The 19,172-nt window shown below is 44.2% G+C and overlaps 1 protein-coding gene across 3 annotated transcripts in view; it reads right to left on the bottom strand.

The window, feature by feature from the left end:
- Positions 1-19,172, bottom strand: part of LOC119437516 (xenotropic and polytropic retrovirus receptor 1-like) — a 170,149-nt gene that overhangs the window by 61,998 nt on the left and 88,979 nt on the right. For all 3 annotated transcript variants that reach the window (XM_049660637.1, XM_049660638.1, XM_037704525.2), the window contains one exon: positions 933-1,133. In XM_049660637.1, coding sequence (XP_049516594.1) covers positions 933-1,133 — 201 coding nt within the window. The remainder of the gene's footprint in view (positions 1-932; positions 1,134-19,172) is intronic.

The raw sequence follows: 19,172 nt of genomic DNA, 5'->3' as shown, positions 1-19,172 counted from the left end.
TTCACCACTACCACCTACACAACTTGGGTCACTGGGTATGTCCAACTGGGTATGTGCGCATTCTTGGCAAATCTTCTAAACGGATGTGCCACAAGTAGTATGAAGCCATAAATGTATTTAGATATGTGTTGTACTTCACTGACTGAGAGCTTACCACTGTCGTTGAAAAGAAAAGTACAATCACTGCATTCTACCGGTGCTAACATATGGGGCAGAAACTTTTAAGTTAACAAAGATGCTCGAGAACAGGTTAAGGACCGCACGAAAAGTGATGGAACGGAAAATGTTAGGCCTAACGTTAAGAGACAGGAAGAGAGCGGTGTGGATCAGAGAGCAAACAGGGATAGCCAATATTCTAATTGACATTAAGAGGAAAAAAATGGAGCTGGGCAGGCCATGTAATGCTTAGGATGGATAACCGGTGGACCATCAGAGTTACAGAATGGATACCAAGAGAAGGGAAGTGCAGTCGAGGACGGTAGAAAACTAGGTGGGGTGATAAAGTTAGGAAATTTGCAGGCACAAGTTAGAATTAGCTAGCGCAAGATTGTGGTAATTGGAGGTCGCAGGGAGAGGTCTTTGTCCTGCAGTGGACATAAATATAGGCTGATGATGATAATGTACTTCCCTGTGCCATGCACTTCTCATCACCATTCTTCCCATGACAAGGATAATACATCACCTATGTCCTCATGATGCAGCCAGCTAACCACTACAGGTGATGAGGCTGTGCTTGTGTCATCTTCTACTGCTGCTACCTCACTAACTCAAACTAGCTTTGTGTCATTTGGATCCCAACACCACGTTAGAACAGGGTGTTTTTTATTGCTCCTAGAGCTCTGTGCAGTTCCACTACAAACATAGGCACACCAAAGATGCACAAGCTGGAGAAATGAATGAAACTGGGAAGCAGCGTTTCTGCTGAAACTGACCTCTGTAGACATTGAAGAGGGTCGAGAAGAGCACAACGAAGAATGTAGTGGCGTACTTGGTGGCATTGGCCAAATGTGGGAAGGCTTCCCGCGTGTCCCGGTACCGACGCAGGCACTGAGCAAACCGGAACCAGGCTGGCAGGCATGCCAACACGGGCCGCAGCGCAAGGTTCACCGGCCGGTTCATGCAGCGGGCTGCGTCTGAAACAAACAAACTCAGTGCTCAACACATGTCGCCCGAGTTATCTGCCAGCTTGTTTAGATTCTATGGCAGGGGTGTGTGAAGCTACACGAGGTGTGTACAAAGTGACAATGAAAAGTGGCAACATTAAAGGGACACCAAAGAGAAACTCTAAACCGTTTCAGACTGAAGAGGCACTATTTTCAAAACTATTTCAGTTAATTTCTCAGTAATAGGTTGTTTGTTAAATGAGAAACCAAAGGTCGAAGATCCTAGCATTGGTATGTTAGTGTGACGTCATGGATTTTCAAGTATACTTTCGTATTTGTGCGGCTATGATTTTCACCAAGTTGTTGAAACTTGCTTGACTCTCTGAGAATACAATGTAGCGTCCATCTTTACCGGCAAAAAAATTCAACAGGCCTGAGCACATGCGGTTCAAATGGCAGTAAGCTGATGTGGGAACTTCAACCATCTTTCGTTCTTGCATCTTTTTCAGGCTTCTCAACCTCTTCTCATGGTAAGAGTGGCCTTCTGTGATATTGACGAAGAGTAATTTACTAATACCAGCTAAAATTATTTCTCTTCAGTGCCCCTTTAGCGAACTGTATCGAAAAGTGTGAAGAGAACATACACAAAAGCTGAAATTCATGTAAAGCTTCAGAAAGTGAGATCAGAAAACTAGTTCGAATTCCTTGCAAACTTGGTCTGGCAGCAAAAGCCTAATTAACAACTGCAACAATCCACGTTTGTCTCAAACTGTCTCTTCATTTATGCTAAAGTATTCAAGCACATTTCAGTGACTAACTGTACATATTTTTTGCAGGTTACACAACAAATGGGTGCAGTGACGCCAGAAAATCCTTCAACTATAAGTGAAGTTATCACAATGATACCCTGCTTTCTCTCTCCTTTCGTCTCTCTGCTAGCGTGCTGGAAGCTACGCAGCGGAGAAGCCAAGAGGACAAATCCCCGGCCAAAAGTTGAGTGTCGCGGTGGCAAAAAGGCTCGTCGTGGCACCCTGTGGCGGCCGCAGTAGACTACACTGCAAAGCACGTCGCTGCCATCTCGGAGGCCACGTGCAGTGCAAAGATTAAACGATTTTTTGTCTTTATGAGATCGCAGACACGTATATTTTTAATTTACTTGTCTCAAAATTAGCAATTATATATTACTAAGAATGCTCTCGCTATCACAAAATAAGCCAATAGAGTTGGTCAGCCAGCTGCTTTTGATGTGACGGCATTGCAGAAGCGAGGGCAAGCGATATTTCGCTGTGTTTGACACAAGATTGTAAACTCCTTGCTGCATACAGTGCAGTAATATTTGACTCACAAGTTAACAGCAGCCTCTACGACAGATTGACAAAGTTTTCTTACAATGTTCAAAAAGTGTTTCAGGACCCCTTTATTGCCCCAAGGCCACACAGGGGGGCTATGACAGACATCATAGTGAAGGGCTTTGGATTATTTCTGACTATCTGGGGTTCTTAAACATGACCTGTGTGATGAGTGAAAGAAAACGATGCTGACGACGACGAAGTGTGCACGAGTTCTTTCCCCATCGGACCACACATGTGGTCCAATCTGAATCTTGGATTGTGGTCCAATCTGAACTTGTAGGTCACAATCTGAAAACTTGGAACACAGGCATTTTTCCCTCATGCCCTCGTTAAAATATGGTGGCTTGACTTGAAATCAAACCCATGACCCATGAGTGAAAAGTCACAGCCGCTAAGCCACTATGGTTGGTAATTAACTGTTTAATTATTCAACCTACTCTTAGTAGAAGACTGTAGCCGCTAAAAAACCCTTGCAGTTTCCAGCACTGCATACTGGAAATCAAGTGCTACCCTGTGCCAAAATGTGGCATTTCACCACAGGACATATGCTCAAGTTTTATTTGTTGCAAAATGTGAGATTATCAATAAAATGCCAATTTTTACACCCACTGAAAGAAAAATCAGTCATTGAAGTGCCACTCATAAAAACAAATGTATGAGCATGCTACATAGGCACACTTGGCAGAAGAGTGCACTTGGTGCCACTGCATTTTGCCATTATGTCTTACTGCAGTGATTAATGCTAGTGGGTAACTCGAGGCAACCACATGCTGCTAGAACCAAATTTCTTGCCCCTATAACAGGCATAACACATCCCGTTTCCTGTTTGCTCTATTTAAGTGCAATTCCTCTATTTTGAGTGCCATCCAAAGGCTGCTATGTCCACAGTTTTATCTTAACAGAGTACTGAAATACCATTTTCGACTCTTCATTTTTTGTGATAAATGAAGGTGCGAGGCCTCTAAACCCTGGCAAAAAATACTAGCAAGCCTCAAAGTGCCATAATTTATTTTACTAGCCTTTCTACAACCACTTTCGATTTCCTTTCCCAGGAGGGTACTGCGTCGTGACATCATGACGCAAAAGATGGTCACGTGGGAGCCTGACATTGCGACTTCTGGACACTCTCGCTCTGGCTTGCTCGGTCGTCTGCTATGCTGCTACATCAGCCCTCACAATGAGTAGCAACAAAGGAGGCGACAGAGCCGAAAATGACAGAGTTGAAAATGTCATGTCAGTACTTAACGTTCCCCACATTATGCAGCACGTGCAGTTTCCTTTACAAAGCACCATACTACACACGTGCTTGTGTCATGCATCTTTCTCTGCCCCTTGTGCATCGTGCTAGTTTTCGTTATTATAGAATACCAACTCGCCCAGCATTCCATCCTAAGCACCATACTAGCCAGGCACAATACGCGTGCTGTAAGACCTAAACTCCCGTTTGCTTTGTCCACACATAGTCCCAGTCAGTTATCACTTACTGCTTCAGATGTAGAGCCTGAAGCATACGGGCATGCACACTGCACTGGCTTTAGAAATACCAACACTGGCACTCAAAATTGTTTAGCTATGCTGTGTGGATACTTGGGAATGGACAATGCGAAACTATCACACACTTGACATCTCTATGACTTAACAAATGCAAACTTGTGCAAGACAACCAGTGAGCAAAATTAGCCTCTTCATCACATATGAACATCAGGCTGTTAAACATACTCCCAGCCTCATCATGCTAACATTGACAACATTAGGAACATGCTCAACACCTCTAATTTTAGTAAATCTGTTCAACTGCTCACCATTTATTTAAAAATTCTGCGTTCTTACATGCCAAAACGACAATCTGAATATGACGCACACCGTAGTGCTAGCATGCCAAAACGGGCATAATTTGGACCACTTGGGGTTCTTTAACTTGCACCTAAATCTAAGTACACGGGTGTTTTCTCATTTCGCCCCCACCAAAATGCACAACATAAAATGAACATTTAACACTAATAGCAAATCAGAGCTCAATCCCATGAGACTAAAAACATTATTTTGCAGCAATGTGCAACTAGGGGTCTCACAACAAAGCAATGTATCAATCTGTTAAAATTAGCTACTTTATGTACTGCTGGTAATCGCTAGTGTCAAGGTGAAGCAGTAAGGTGTGAGCAGAGGCCCCTCATTCTATAAAAGAATGCAATAACATACCACCAGGCTAGAAATATCAACAGGAAAACTGATCGGAAGAACTTCCTGCATAACTAGTTAGCTAAGCACATAATTTATACTGTCAGAGTGCAAAAAGAGATTACACAAATATACATAGTAAAGCCCTTGAGTTGTGCACGTCATTGTGCGCATTAAATTTTTTGCGCTCTATTGACAGAAACTAATCAGAACATTTAATTTGTTATGTGTTGTGGCATGGATGAGAAATACATGCATGCATACGCACACACGCATGCACAGACACACAGACACAGTAGCAATACTAAACCCTTACATAAAGGCTTTGATTGCACTAAGTAATAATATTTACTGTCACTTTTTGTCATGTTTCAAAGGGGCCCTCCCAACACCTTTTCTTCACAACTGAGAACAAATTGAATTGAGGGTAATGCCTTTTATTTTATTATGGCAGAAAGTTTTCAAGAGGGCCTAATAATAATAGATATTAAAAGCACAATGTTTTCTTTACCCATTCCTCCTCAACACAGTATTTCCTCTTGGCTGGAATGGTGCCGATAGCGATAATCTGCCCATTGCTTGTTTCATAGTTCGTGTTATTTCTGAAGTGTGCTTAGGATAACCCTTTGAGTTGGCATCTGATAAAGGTGCCCGAGAGTGACTGGACGGGCAGTGCACACTAACCGCTACATTTGCTAGAAGATTACAAGGGAGTGCGTGTGCAAAGACCGCTAAGGAGTAACCCGTTATCGCGAACAATGGCCCAATGGCTAGCGTGTATCGGCTGTCATGCAGGTCTATGATGTCATAGGCGAGGCATAATAGAGGGGACCTTGAAAGCTCCAGGAGAGAGCAAGCAATCTTTTAGGCAGTACTGTGGGCTGTACACAGAGGAATAATATTCGGCTCACATGTTCATGGCACGACTGTTTACAGATTGTGACCACTTTCTTATCGTGTTAGAAAAGTGTTGCAGTGCTCTAATTCCTGCTCTAATAACAATAATCATTTTCATTATAGCTCCTGCACTCCTTCAGAAGAGCACGTACACACTATCTTTAGACCCCTAATGTTTTCAATAAGTATTCAACATGCTAGATTCGGAAGGATTCAGTTTCAAGCATAAGCACTCTGTAATTAGCATGAGTTTATTATGGGCAACTATCAGCACAATTGCTCAGATGTAGCAGTTAGGAATGGCAAGTTGTACTATTACATATTTTAAAGCACCCATAGAGCACCGTGGTTACTTAGTGGCTATGGTGTTGGGCTGCTAAGCATGAGGTCGCAGGATCCAATCCCAGCCACGGCAGCCGCATTTCGATGGGGGCAAAATGTAAACACACCCATGTACTTAGATTAAGGTGCAACTTAAAGAACCCCAGGTGGCCCAATTTACTCCATAGGCCCCCCATACGGCGTGCCTCATAATCAAACTGTGGTTTTGGCACGTAAAACCCCATAATCTAACATATTTTAGACATTATAGTGCTAAAGTCATACGTGAGGCAGATGCAATATGTCAAAACATGTCATTTTGCGCAAGCCAACATTCAAGCAATGATAAATGCGCTCCAGTTGTCAAACATTTACATGCCAGTGTCCTTGAGCTGTCAAGTGTGTATGGTTTCATTCCAATTGAAAGAGACATGCAAGAGTACTCTGCAAGCATACAAGGGGTTTAAAATGCATGCCCACAGTGGAGCATAGGACCGATTGCTAAACAAAACCTCAGAGCTTTAGTTGCTAGCTGCTACATTGCTGTGGTGCACAGACATGGACGGCCAAGACATGCAAGCACTCTCAGTAATGATGATCAGGGCGAAACACGTGCATTAGAGTGTACGCAACAATTGGGGAAAACTGCCGAGGCAGAAAATAAATTTTTGCTGCATTCTGCAATGCAAACATGGAGTGCATGGCAAAACAGGTTTTAGATAGTCCAATCTCGCTAATTCAAACACGCTTAACTCGAACTGCCGGTTTATTCGAATAAACGCTGTGGTCCCATCAAACTTGCATGTATTCCAATGGGCGAAAACACCTGGTAATTAGAACGAGAAAGCATTTGCAACAGTTATTTCGAACATACCGTGCACCGACAATGCTCTTAGCAGGGCGCCAAATCACGCAGTGTCCGCCTCCAACCAGCATTGCTCTGACACCGTCATAGAGCAAAAGCTCAGGATAGACCCCTCAATGCCGCGCGTGAAGGAAGGGGGGAAAAGGAACCCACGGCGGAAATTTCACCCTCTCTCAAATTGCATGGTCGCCGTTTCTGCATCGCGCCGGAACACGCGTGTACGTGCCGACTAGAGTGTTCTAGACAACCGTATTCTAGCACACTCTAGTGCCGACATCTCAGCCATGCGGAGAAAAAGGCAGTGAACCCTTCTCCTTTATGCTTCCTCTTCTCCTTTATGCTTCCTCTATTTTGCACTCTGCGGCTGCAGCGCAGAGGGAAGCAGCGGCGGAGGCGCAGTCCGGCCAACGAAACTGCCCACGCCGGCAAACGGCAGAAAACGAAACTTCAGGGAGCGGGCTAAGCTGCTCCCTGAAGCCGGCACGGCGGTGGGAGCGCACGGAGACAGTCGAAGGTGCGAGAGCTACGAGGGAGTCAAGAGGGAGGGCGAGGGGAGCCACCAAAGCCACTGCTACCAAAGTGGCGAAGTTGCCGAAGCCAAATCCACTTCCCTGCCGCCCTCCTCCCTCACCTTCGATGGCCGTTATCGGGAAGCGAGTGTTAGCCGGCGTGGGCAGTTTCATGACCCACGCTTGCTATGCGCTTGCGCGCAGCGATATTTCACAACTCGCACCGTTTGTGCATCCATGCTATGGTGCACGAATACTTCAAAAATATGCCATTGTTAAAATTCGAACTTCTTTTAATTCGAACAAATTTTCGGGCCCCTTAGAGTACGAATTATCGAGATTCGACTGTAACTATGTCTTATGAAGAAAAGAAAGAGAGCATGCCGGGTGCAGCAGTCCTCTGATTAAACTGGCTCAACAAAAAATTTTACAGCGCACTCACGAACACCAAGTGAAAGCAACATCAGGGTTTAGTAAGCGTTAAAGTCACAAATGAATAGACAATTTTATCTCCTCTGCATCATTGGCTTTTATGTCATCAACCCAGTCACCACACATTCACCAAGGTTTTCCAAATTTGCTGCCCAGTTGGCCATTCTGCAGCCATTCCACAACTGGCCTTTCAAAAAACAAATCCGCTGCATAGCTATCAAATTGAGAATGGGCCAATGCTGTAGCTCTTAAATCTCCACAGATTATATGAGAACGGCTGAACTGGACAGTTCCATTTGCTTTACAGTATCTCAGCCTTGTTTCAATTTTCAAGGCTTGCATCGTTTGCGCTTCTGCTTCTAAATATAGCGAACTGCCTTTAAGATGAAGCTTTAACTCGGGCCCAACTCCAATGCCGAAATGCCTTTAAGGGACAACCCCTGGACCAATTTGAATGAAATTTGATGCATTTTAGAAAGAAAGTTGAATTCTAGTGACTGCAGGAAGCAAAATTTTGATTTAGGGCCTCGTATTTTTACAAAAATTGCCAAGAATTGGTAAACATGAAAAAAATAGAAGTATGAAGTTTACAAATCAGTAACTCTGCACCAAAAACAGATGTTGCAGTTCTGTAAACTACATCTGTTAGAGCATCAAAGTGAACAAATTTGGCATATTATTTTACAGCTTATGTGGATTTGTTTCAATATTTCCAAAGATTTTTCAAAAGTCCAATTCACAAATTAGTAACATATTTCACAGGGGTTTATATTATACAAATTTTGTCCGCTTTAGATGTATTATTACATGCAGTTTACAGCCTTTTTACATTGCCTTTATTGCCGAGTTGCAGCGTTGTAAACTTTATAGTTTAGTTTTCTTAAATTTAGAAATTTTGAACAATCTTCATTAAAATATCAATGGCCTAAATAAAAAATCTGTTTCGCATAACCTCTATGCTATAACTTTTTCTTTTAAGGGGAGATGCTACTTGAAAACATTTTTTTTTATTATTTGTACTAGAGATTTTGAAATTGAGCCAATTAGAGAGCTCTTCAAGCAGATTTCAAATATGTCATTAGTTTTTGTCTAGCGGCTACATTTCTTGAGTTATGTCCTACACAGCCGCAAATACATTAACCTCATAAATATTAACCTTCCTGACATTTTAGTCTCTTGGGTTTCTGATTATCTACATAACCGAATGCAGTTTGTTTCAACTGATGGTTGCGATTCCTGCAGTCTTCCTATGACATCAGGTGTGCTCAAGGAAGTGTTCTGGGTCCCTCACTGTTTCTTTTATATATCAATGACATTGCCTCTGTAATTACTCTTGAAGCTCAAATTAGGGCATTTGCAGATGTTTTATTTCATGAAATCAAAGGTGTACATGATCAGGTTGAGTTGAATTCTAATCTTGCTAATCTATCTAAGCTATGCAAAAATTTTGGCATGACTGTTAATACCGATAAAACTGTTTCTCTTTGTGTAACACTTAAGAAAACTGCATTTAAATGTACTTATAACCTGACATCTTTTCCTTTGAAACAGGTTAACAGTTACAAGTACCTAGGAGTGGCAATCATTAATGACCTATCTTGGAATCTGCACATTGACAACATTTGCTCGTCGGCCTTCCGCAAACTTTCTTAATTAAAACATAAACTTCGAAATTCTCCTCCTAAGGTCAAACTTCTTGGCTATTTCACATTCATTGGACCTAAGCTTGAAAATTGTTCTATTGTTTGGCATCCTTACACTAAACTTAACATTAAAAATTAGAAAAGATTCAGCGAAAACCTGTCAGGTTTATCTATACTAAATTCAAGTACACTGATTCTCCTTCTGAACTCATGAAAGCTAACAGCATTGAAATAGTTGAATCGGGAAGAAAACAATGTTGTCTGAATTTTTTGAGCTTCTTAAACTTCTTAAAGGCAGAACTTCTTAAAGGTAAAATGGCTATTGATCACACAGTTTCTTTCCCAATGTCTACAAGACTTACATGACATTACCAAACACCTTTACTTTGCAAGAACTAATACTTGCAAGTTTTCCATTTTCTGCATTCTGTATGTGACTGGAATAGCTTAAATGACGCACTGTATGAACAAATGATCATATCTTTTTGTGTTCTTTCCTCAGGTGCCATCGATTTTTTTTTGTAATACAAATATTTTGTAAACTGTATTGCCTGTCCTGCTCGGACCAGATTGGTCTGCAGTATGTAATAAACAAATATATGTATATATATATCTATACACACACACTGTTCTTCGCGGGCACTTTGAGTATTAAATTTTGACAAAAAGCATCGTGCTGTAGCTTATTTAGCTCTTGAAGACTAAAAAGTGCCGATATCTATCCAAACAGCATGCACAATTTGTGGAACTATGTGAAATTGTTAAAATTTTATACAGAAGAAAGGGCTCGCAAAGATCACTGTACTTTGCCATTGTGTAGGACAATACTAAAGAAAATATAGCAGCTACACAAAAACTAATGACATATATGAAATGTACATAAACTATATGAGTGAGTGTTTTCAAATATTTAGTAAAAATAGAAAAAAGTTGTTTTGAGGAGCAACTCCACTTACATGCGACAAACCTTATCACATTTGATGCAGTGGTTGCTGAGAAAAACAATTTCTCCTTTCCCATGCATTTAATAATAATAGTAATAACTTTATTTGCCATCCTACATATTAGATGGGAGGACGGAGGGAAAAAAGCTGCTCACATGCGGCTTGACCAGCCCACAGCCCCTGATTTGTTTACTTTGGCAGAAGCAGCATATCAGCGCATAAAAGTATACACAAAATTGGCACAAGTGAAATGTAACAAAGAGGGTAATAATGGTGTCTTGAACAAAAACATATTCTATTGACAATACAAACCACGGAACAGCATGAAATCACAGTGAAAGGATGTATGCAAAATTAAGTACTGTACATAATACAGAGATTTCGATAAGAACAAGAAACTAAATCAAAGCCATCTAATTCGTACGCGTTCAAAAGACAGGGTAACATGTAAGATAAACGCTGTTGTCTGGTATTAAGACGAGGAGTATGAACTAACCATCTTTCTGCAAATCTAGTTGGGCAGCATGGTAATTTATTTTCCAAATTTGCAAGAATTTGTAGACTACTGAGGTTTTCTCTTATCTCTGTTTTGAACTTCACACTCAGTCTGTATTTATACAATTTAGACAGGAATCCCCAAGCTAAAGCTTCCTCTTAAGGCAACCCTATGCACAAGATGGAATCATTAATACACTGCACAGTTCAGCTCCCCATAGATTGAATGTACTTCTGTTAAGCCAAACTTATAAGACAGCTTTTTCAAGTCGCCTTCTGTTCATCTGGCCAAGGCTATGGTAAAACAGCCCTGGCCAGGTCGTGCTATAGCGGTTTGAACGTGAACTAAAACATGATACCATCACAAAAATGGTACATTTTGGATAACAGACACGTGCCTATATCAACAGCTAGCCCAATGTGTAAAGTCAAGCCATGGCCATGCGAGTTGTGAGGAGTGCACTAGCATGCAGCTTCCCAATCAGGTCGAAAGTTGGACAACTGCATCAACATGAACAGTGAATTTGCTCATGCAAACGTGCAGCATGTGTTATGGAAAATTGTTTCTTCCACTTGCTAGGCAGTGTATTACGGCACTGATGTTGGCTTGCAAAGTTTCAGCACTGGTTGCCCATGTTTGTAGGGCTGGATTCAACAGCTGGATACAAAACATTTGACAGAAAATGTTTATTACGAATGACTGCTCAGTGCATAATGTTGTATAGTAAGTAGGGGTGTGCAAACATCAAAATTTTCTCATACGAATCAAATATGAATACTTAGATTCAAATATCGAATAATGACATGCACATGCATTTATTTGCACGTTGGGTTAATTTGTTATGTTGGAATATAGCAATTATATTGTCAATATTTTTAAAAACTAGACTAGTACGCAGTTCCACTAAAACATGTGGTCGTGCTAACTTGGAAGTTTAGTAATTCCCACTAGCTGTCCTCACCAGCCTGTGCTTTATTAAACCACATCAAATGCCCATAAACTCGGAGGCATTTGACTCTGTGCCAGTCATCACTTGCTGTCAAGCAATAAGCTCACAATTGGGGGTGGCGCAGCAAAAAAGTGCCCCCTCGTCCGCAAACTCTGGGCCCTTGCTACTGAATGAATGAATGAATAAAACTTAATTTGAAACGGCTCTACGTGGTGCACAAGGAGCAACCAAAAGGCGGCTCGGTGGGGTTCAGGCAGAGTAGTCCAGCGCTCCCAACAAGATGGGCTCAGGGTTGGGAGGTAGTAAGATGAGGATTGGGCACAGTGGGTATGGTGATTGTTGGGGTAGCCGCCGCGCACCGGGCATGCTGGGTGGCCGCTGCGTTGTTCAATAATGTGTTGCACGGCGTCATTTGCCAGTATGAGCCTGACATTCGAATTAGGGAGGCATCATGGCGGGGGATGGAGGGATCGGCGCCGGAAGTGTACATGGAGATGACCGCAATTTGCGGAGCCTAGTGCAGCTTTGCTTGCAATGTTCAGCGCGGTGCGTTCTGGCACAATAGGTGTCCGGCCATGGAATAGGAGCACTCAGTATTTTAGGCTCGGGAGCGAGCTCAATTCCCTGTATCCCCTAATGGCCCGGCACCCACTCCAAGAGGATGTGAAGTGAGGGGTGCTGTTGCATGTGTAGCACAAGAGATGCCCTAATCTGACAGGGAAGTATACTGTTTGCAAAAGAACGAAGGGCTTCCTGGCTGTCTGAGCGAACGGTAACGGTTGGTGAGAAACGAGGGGGAATAGTAATGGCTTCCGATATGGCAAGGTTCTCGGCGTCGATTGGAGATGGTAATCCGCCATGCCAACGAGTTATGTCACCCTGAGGGCCGATGACTGCCGTCTTGGATGCGGTCGGCGAGAAGGTGGCATCAACGTAGCAGATGTCGTGCGCTGGGTCAGTTAGATGGGTATCCCGTGCTTGTCACCTGCCTGCGTTGCATTCGGTGTGCATAATCCGGGGTATCGGTCGGACTTCAATTCGAGGGATAGTTATCCGCAGTGGAGGATCAATGGGAAGAGGTGGGACTGGTGAAATGTCATGTCCCAACATACGCAGCATGGTGCGTCCCTGGGACGAGGTGCTCAGACGAAGATGCTGAGACTCTCTGTAGACTTCGATCCTCACATCCAAGGTGTTGTGCAGGGTTGTGCATTCAACATCGTGGCAGCAGGCGTACTTGGGAACACCCATTTCAATGCGGTGACATTTCCATAAAGTAGCCTTGAGCCGTTTGATCTGGGTGCATGTAAGCGCAACGTACGGCAGGCCGTAGAGGATTCGAGAGTAGACAGCTGCCTCGGTAATTTTGCAGAGTTCCCGTTCACATTGCCCTGCGTGGCACGTGCTTACGCGTGTCATCATGTGTATGACTTGATTGGCCTGATGGAGAATGCGCTGTAGCCATTCCGCACTACGTCCACTCTCTTGCCACAGAATTCCGAGGATGCAGACACATTTTCGGCGCGGGATAGGTTGGCCAGTCATAGTCAAGGTTATGTGGGCGCAATTAGCCGCTGTTTGCGCGTAGAGGAATTCAGTACGACATACTTTGATTTTTCCGGGGTGCATGTGAGGCCTAGCTGGTGTATGTAGGTGTTGACAATGTCCAAGCCGGTTTGAAGTGTGGCTTCCTGTTCGCCTGGGTTTTTGGTGGCCCACTAAAGTGTGATGTCAGCATATATTGCACGGCATAAACCTGCAACGGCGTTAAGCTCTGCAGGGAGGTCCTTCATCGCCAAGCTGAAGAGAGTCGGTGACAGAATGGACCCTTGTGGCGTGCCTCGGTTTATAGGGAAGCACATGGATGTCTGAGTGTCCAGACCAAAGAAGCATACTTGCCTACCGCTGAAGAAGTCGCAGATGTAGCGAACCATGCGTTCTCCGGATTCGGTGGCTGCTAGGTAGTGAATGATGGCTTGGTGCAAGACCTTATTGAAGGCATATTTGATATCCACGCCTACAGTTGCCCCGAGTTGTGCCGAACTAGGGTGATCCTAGACATTTGTTGCAATTTGCAGGGCCACGTCTTCGGCACACATGTGCCTGCAGAAACCGATGAGTGTGTCTGGGAGATGGCCGTGGCCTGCAAGGTGCCATTTTAGTCTCGTCAGGGCCATCATTTCCATCAATTTTTCCCACGCACGATGTGAGGGATATCGGTCGAAGTTTTTAAGTGTGTTGGAGGGCTTGCCAGGTTTGGGGAGGAAAGTAAATAAGCTTTTTTTCCATGACTGTGGAATGTTCCCCGTCTCCCATGCATGGTTAATGAGATGTAGAAGGTGCTTCTGGTGGTTTTCGGACAAGTTGCTGAGAGAGAGAGATCATAAACTTTAATCAAAAGAGCACGCGAGAGTAGGTAGCTCCTCCGCTCTGCAGTGGGTGCTGCGCTGGACCGGGTCCCCTCAGTCCAGGAGTCCAGCGGCCTTAGCTGCCCTTCTTGCTCGGTTGACCAGGTTGAGCTGGTCCGTCAAGTCGGAGCTGGACAGCGCTGCCTCTCATTGCTGTGTGGTGGGGTGTGTTATGGGTGTGAGCTATGGTGTGTTTGCGCAAGCCCATACCATGTGGTAAAGCGTTGCACACTGATCGCAGTGTGGACATTTATAGGAATACAGCGCAGGGTGTATGGCGTGGTAAAGACTCAAATGTGGATATGTGTTTATTTGGAGTTTGGACCCAGAGTTGTATTGCATCGGAGCTGCATGAGTGCGGACCGCAGCTCCTGGACTGTAAATACGGAGTCAATCCCTTCTGGCTTGGGCAGTGATTGTGGAAGGGGTGCAAGTGGTGGTGGGTTGAACTCCGGATAGAATGTATCTCGCAGTTTTTGGATAATTCTTTCAGTGGAGTACCCGGTCTGTATTTGATATCGTTGGAGCGTGTAGCGAGGTTTCATTTGGCACACGAGGGTTCAAAATATTTGCCATACTCTGGGTGTGTGAAGCTGGCCGTTGAGGTCCTCACATGTTTGCCACCACCGTTGAGAGTCAAGGTGATCAGCGTATTCTTGGCTCTCCTGAGTTATGGTGTGTATACGTTGGTGGAGCGTCCTATTCTTTGCATGGCACCACCAGCTTACTAGTCTGTGGCGTAGTTCCAAGAGGGCCAAGAGGTGAATGTCAACCTGTGGGTGATCTTCTGTGGTGGCAATGTGGGTAGCATGCTGGGACACAACCTGCAGCACATTGTTCGTCCATTCTGTGGTGTTGGTATTCTTATCTATCTCATCCAGTTCGAGTCGTTGGCGAGCCTTGTTCCAGTCAATGAGACAGATGGTTTTGTGGCGGGGCGTCCGACTTGCCCTTTGTGTACGCAAGGGAAGTTGGATCTCAATGATAGAGTGGTCGCTCCCCAGAGTGTCTTCGGTATTCTCCCATTGAATGCTATAGCGGCTGATTGACCAAGTGAGACCAGGGTTTGTGTTCTCCCGTGAGTTGCCCAATCTGGTGGAAGTGGTAACGTCGTTGAGGAGAGAGACTTTCTGGTTTGACATGAAGGTGTCCAACTTACTGCCGAGCGCTGATGCTTGGTCATATCCCCAAGAAGGGTGTTGACAGTTGAAGTCTCCGAGGATAACGACAGTACAGTGAGGTGTTAAGCATTGCTGGAAGGGGTAGTAGCTTGATAACAGCCAGATATTTTGGTTTGGCATCCAATAACAGTTTAGAATCTCTAGACTGTGACCATGAACGTCTGTCCTCATGCTCACATGCTCAGTATTCAGTGTATTCATATGTGTAGTGTCAAGTTGGATTGTGGGCAAGGAGCTCTTGATGCAAGTTACCGTCACTGTAGGAATAAGTGGGTCTGACGTGCCCCGTTGTTTGTAATACTAGGGGCACGGTGTAGGAATATGTTAGGTGCTGACACCCGCCGCTCTCCGTAGAGAAAGCGCGGACAGATTGTGTTCGTAGATGACCTTGAGTCAGCAGTAGCTTTTGCCGCAAGAATACAGATGGCGCTGTAGTATTGGAGCCCAGGGGCCGGTGCATTCGACGCGCGCGGGGTGAATGCACGCCGTATATGTGCTGAAGTGTACTTGCTGAAACTAGTGTGTGTGTGTCAAGGCTTGTCCGTGTTCTCAAAAAGTGTTCTTTTGTGCCTGTGAGTCCTGCGAGTGCATTATTTGGCCGATTTGTAATCTGCTGGGATTTATTCAACGTTTACCACGCCGCGGCATGTGACGCCGAGTGCCAGTTAGCCTTGCTGCGCTTCAAAATGGGCAAAAAAATGTTTTGTACCAAATTGCAAGTCGGGGTATCGGACTTGCAAGGAGCATGTGTCGCTTTTCAAGGCTCCGCATGAAACTCGATGTTTAGAAAAGTGGCGATGGGCAATTCCTAGAGCAGATAGAGTTTTGCAGCCTGCTGACCACATGCGCCATGGATTATTGTATTGTTGCCAATCTGCTTTTACCATTCCAGAAAACAGCTCTGCTGAAAGCATCCCTGACCAACACAAAGAGCAGAGGTAGACCGTCACACCCCAACTTGAAGCTCATTGAGCTGTTGAGAGCAGCTGAGGAGTACTCTGCAAAAAATGCACACTCAGTCTGTATACTTGGAAACGGTGAAGCATGTGCTTGACACAAAGACCATGACTTTTCCATGTGCTCAGCAAAAAGAAGAGGTCCTTGCACGAATTCTGCACTATTTTTTAACAATGAAAAGGAGGCAGCACTGTAAGACCATAACCATGAACTTGAAGAAATAAGCTCAAAAGAAAAAAAAGCTAGCATAACTTTGGTCGTCCTGAATTTTGTTTCCAAGTTTACAGAATATACTAAGTTTTGTTATATTTCTTGTGAATGTATGTTTTAAACAGTTTGTCCCATGTAATGTATAGTTTTGTGACAGAATAAAGTCTATGTTCAGTCCTTCTTTCAGCATACCATTAACATTATATACAAGTATACGAGCACTGTACACAACAAAACCCAGGACGTTGCATAATCAGAGGAAATTAAAAAAAAAATTTCAACATCACTGATTTTGAATCCAATGGACAGCACAGCTTTAACACTGTATTGGAAGTGTGCATTACACCCGAAGATGTGGTCCTGCAAGCTGCACATGAGAGAAAAGGATGCGGCCGTCTTTGACAGGAAGAAAGTCAGTGGAATTTAACAGTGAAGCTACAACCAAACTGCAAATGTCTGGATGATTGACACCTACAATGATTCAACAAATGAACACCACACCAAAGAACTCCTTTTTAGGAAAAGGGTAAGTGTCAGGAAAAGCAATGGCACATCAGTTTGTTATGAGCTGCAGATGCCAATGACTTCCACCACGTGAATGTTATGCAGGTACGATTACAACTGATCCCTCATTCAAGAGTTCGTGAACCATCATGGGTGTACAGCAAAGGACTTGTATTTCAGCAACACCAGCAGCAACACTAAGTAGAAGATTGCATGTCTGCCGCGTTATCTAATGGCTAGCTGCCTATGCATAAGAAAAATGATCTTCCCCACTGAACGTTGTTCCGAGCGCAGCTCATTTCAATGCTCACTGATTAATTATTGCTCTACTGTGGCAAGGCCTTTCTTGTGCTTACAGTTGGCAAAGTATTTCTTAAGAACCCCATATAGAAGCAAGAACGTTTCAATCATGAAGAGTCTGAAAAACTGCTCAGCTACTGAATACATCACGATTTCACTTTGCAAATAAAAGTTGTGTTACTTTCAGAAGGCTAGCTTTTCCCGGCAAATGAATTTTAAAGGTGGGGGAGGGGGGGTGGAATTTCCTACACAAACTAAAAACATCGACAGTGGCCAAACTAAGATGTGCATCATTCATTGATGTTGTCACTCTCACTGTAAACATGCTGCTGTATGTGTTGCATACACCCGAGCACCATGAAGTCGATACGAGCACAGCCTGTACACAACTGAGAGTGTGGCAAGCAGCTAAGGAGGTTACTGGCTGCTGCAGATACTCTACAAGTAAAACAATGTGCTAAGCCATTGTTTCATTCTTGGCCTATGTCAGCCTTACTTTAGCCTACAGGTCGGAAGCAGTAAGCCTGCACCCAGGCTCTCGATGTGTATTTACAAACCGACAGGTTTCAATTAAACTTGGATTCCATAAGTTCTTACTACTTTTTGTCCGGTGTGTGACAAAGCCCGCAAAGCATGGTTTAAAAATAGTTGTCCTGGTACGCACAAGTACCTATACTCCCGTTTCATTGATAGCAGGCAACACTACGAAGGCTAGAGAAGAGAGACTGCTCTCACTACTAGCATCCACGGCCAAAAAATAGTGCGTCACATACAAAAGAAAGACATTAGGCACACACCATGTAAATAGAAGTAAAATTGTCTCGTCCTTCTACGTCACAAAGCATGACATTTTTTACATGAAAGGCATCGGAAATCTGAACCTGTTTACCACCATATGAGCGGAGTAACATGTTTCTGCATCCAGCAGCCACAGCCCATCACTTGCGCTGCAACCACAACATCGTACGTTGCCTACTAGAAGAAGAAATATACACAGGTATTGTGTGAATTGACAAACTTTGGCCTACAAGTAGTAGTTGGAATACAGTCAAAGTCTGATCTTTCAAACTACCTAGGGACCACAACGTTGGAAAAGTTGAGCAGACCAAATAAATGAAAGCATGCCTTTTACTACTCTCAAGCTCAAATCGCCACAGCCATGTACGGAATAGCTCTAAGGCCTGCCAGAACAACTATTAGGCATCTTGGTGCTCATACTGTGACAAGAGAAGGCAGGTGCCAGCAAGCATAATCATTAATTAAGGAACACATACGGTGTCCTGTTGACAGTGGCCCCTTTCTGCTCTTGGCAAGCTTCACTGCAATACACTGTGTATGTTTGATCCCATTACACCTCCGCACAGGTGCGGATCCAGGGGGAATGTCCGAATGTCCTGACCCCCCCCCCCCCCTTGGATTTCTGCATCGCCCCTTGCTGAGAGGGTGATGGCCCTGTCGCAAAAAATGTGGCTACCAGCATTCTTTAAAAGTATTTTTCGCAAGTACCAGTGGTAGCAGCCATGTAGAAGTCAAGCTAGCTCGCTCACAAGATAAGCTGTTTTAGGGGTGTGGTGTCGCAAAGTTGCCGTAGTGTTTTTTTTTTCTGATGAACACCTTGGACCTCCTGGCGCTGGCGGCGAGCGAACGAGGGGACGTTCCATTTGTGGGGCACACCCATGTCCGTGCGAGCGCGATCACGCCTGATTAACTTAGATCCCCCTCGGTGTATCATCGGTTGCCTCTTACCGTTACATAGAAAAGACAGGGGTGCGGCATAGTGCGTTCACGCCGGAGAAAGAAAGCTAACAAAGCGGAGAAGCATCAACACTCAACAGCAGCAATGTGAATACAGACAACGTGAACACAGTGAAAGCGGGACCGTGCAAAAGCGGAGAACTTGTGTGTCGCAAGACCATGAGTCCG

The sequence above is a fragment of the Dermacentor silvarum genome, chromosome 1, assembly GCF_013339745.2.
Source record: "Dermacentor silvarum isolate Dsil-2018 chromosome 1, BIME_Dsil_1.4, whole genome shotgun sequence".
NCBI classification, from domain to species: domain Eukaryota; kingdom Metazoa; phylum Arthropoda; class Arachnida; order Ixodida; family Ixodidae; genus Dermacentor; species Dermacentor silvarum.
The sequence above is the reverse complement of the archived record's forward strand: the minus strand, read 5'-3'. Positions and strand labels throughout refer to the sequence as shown.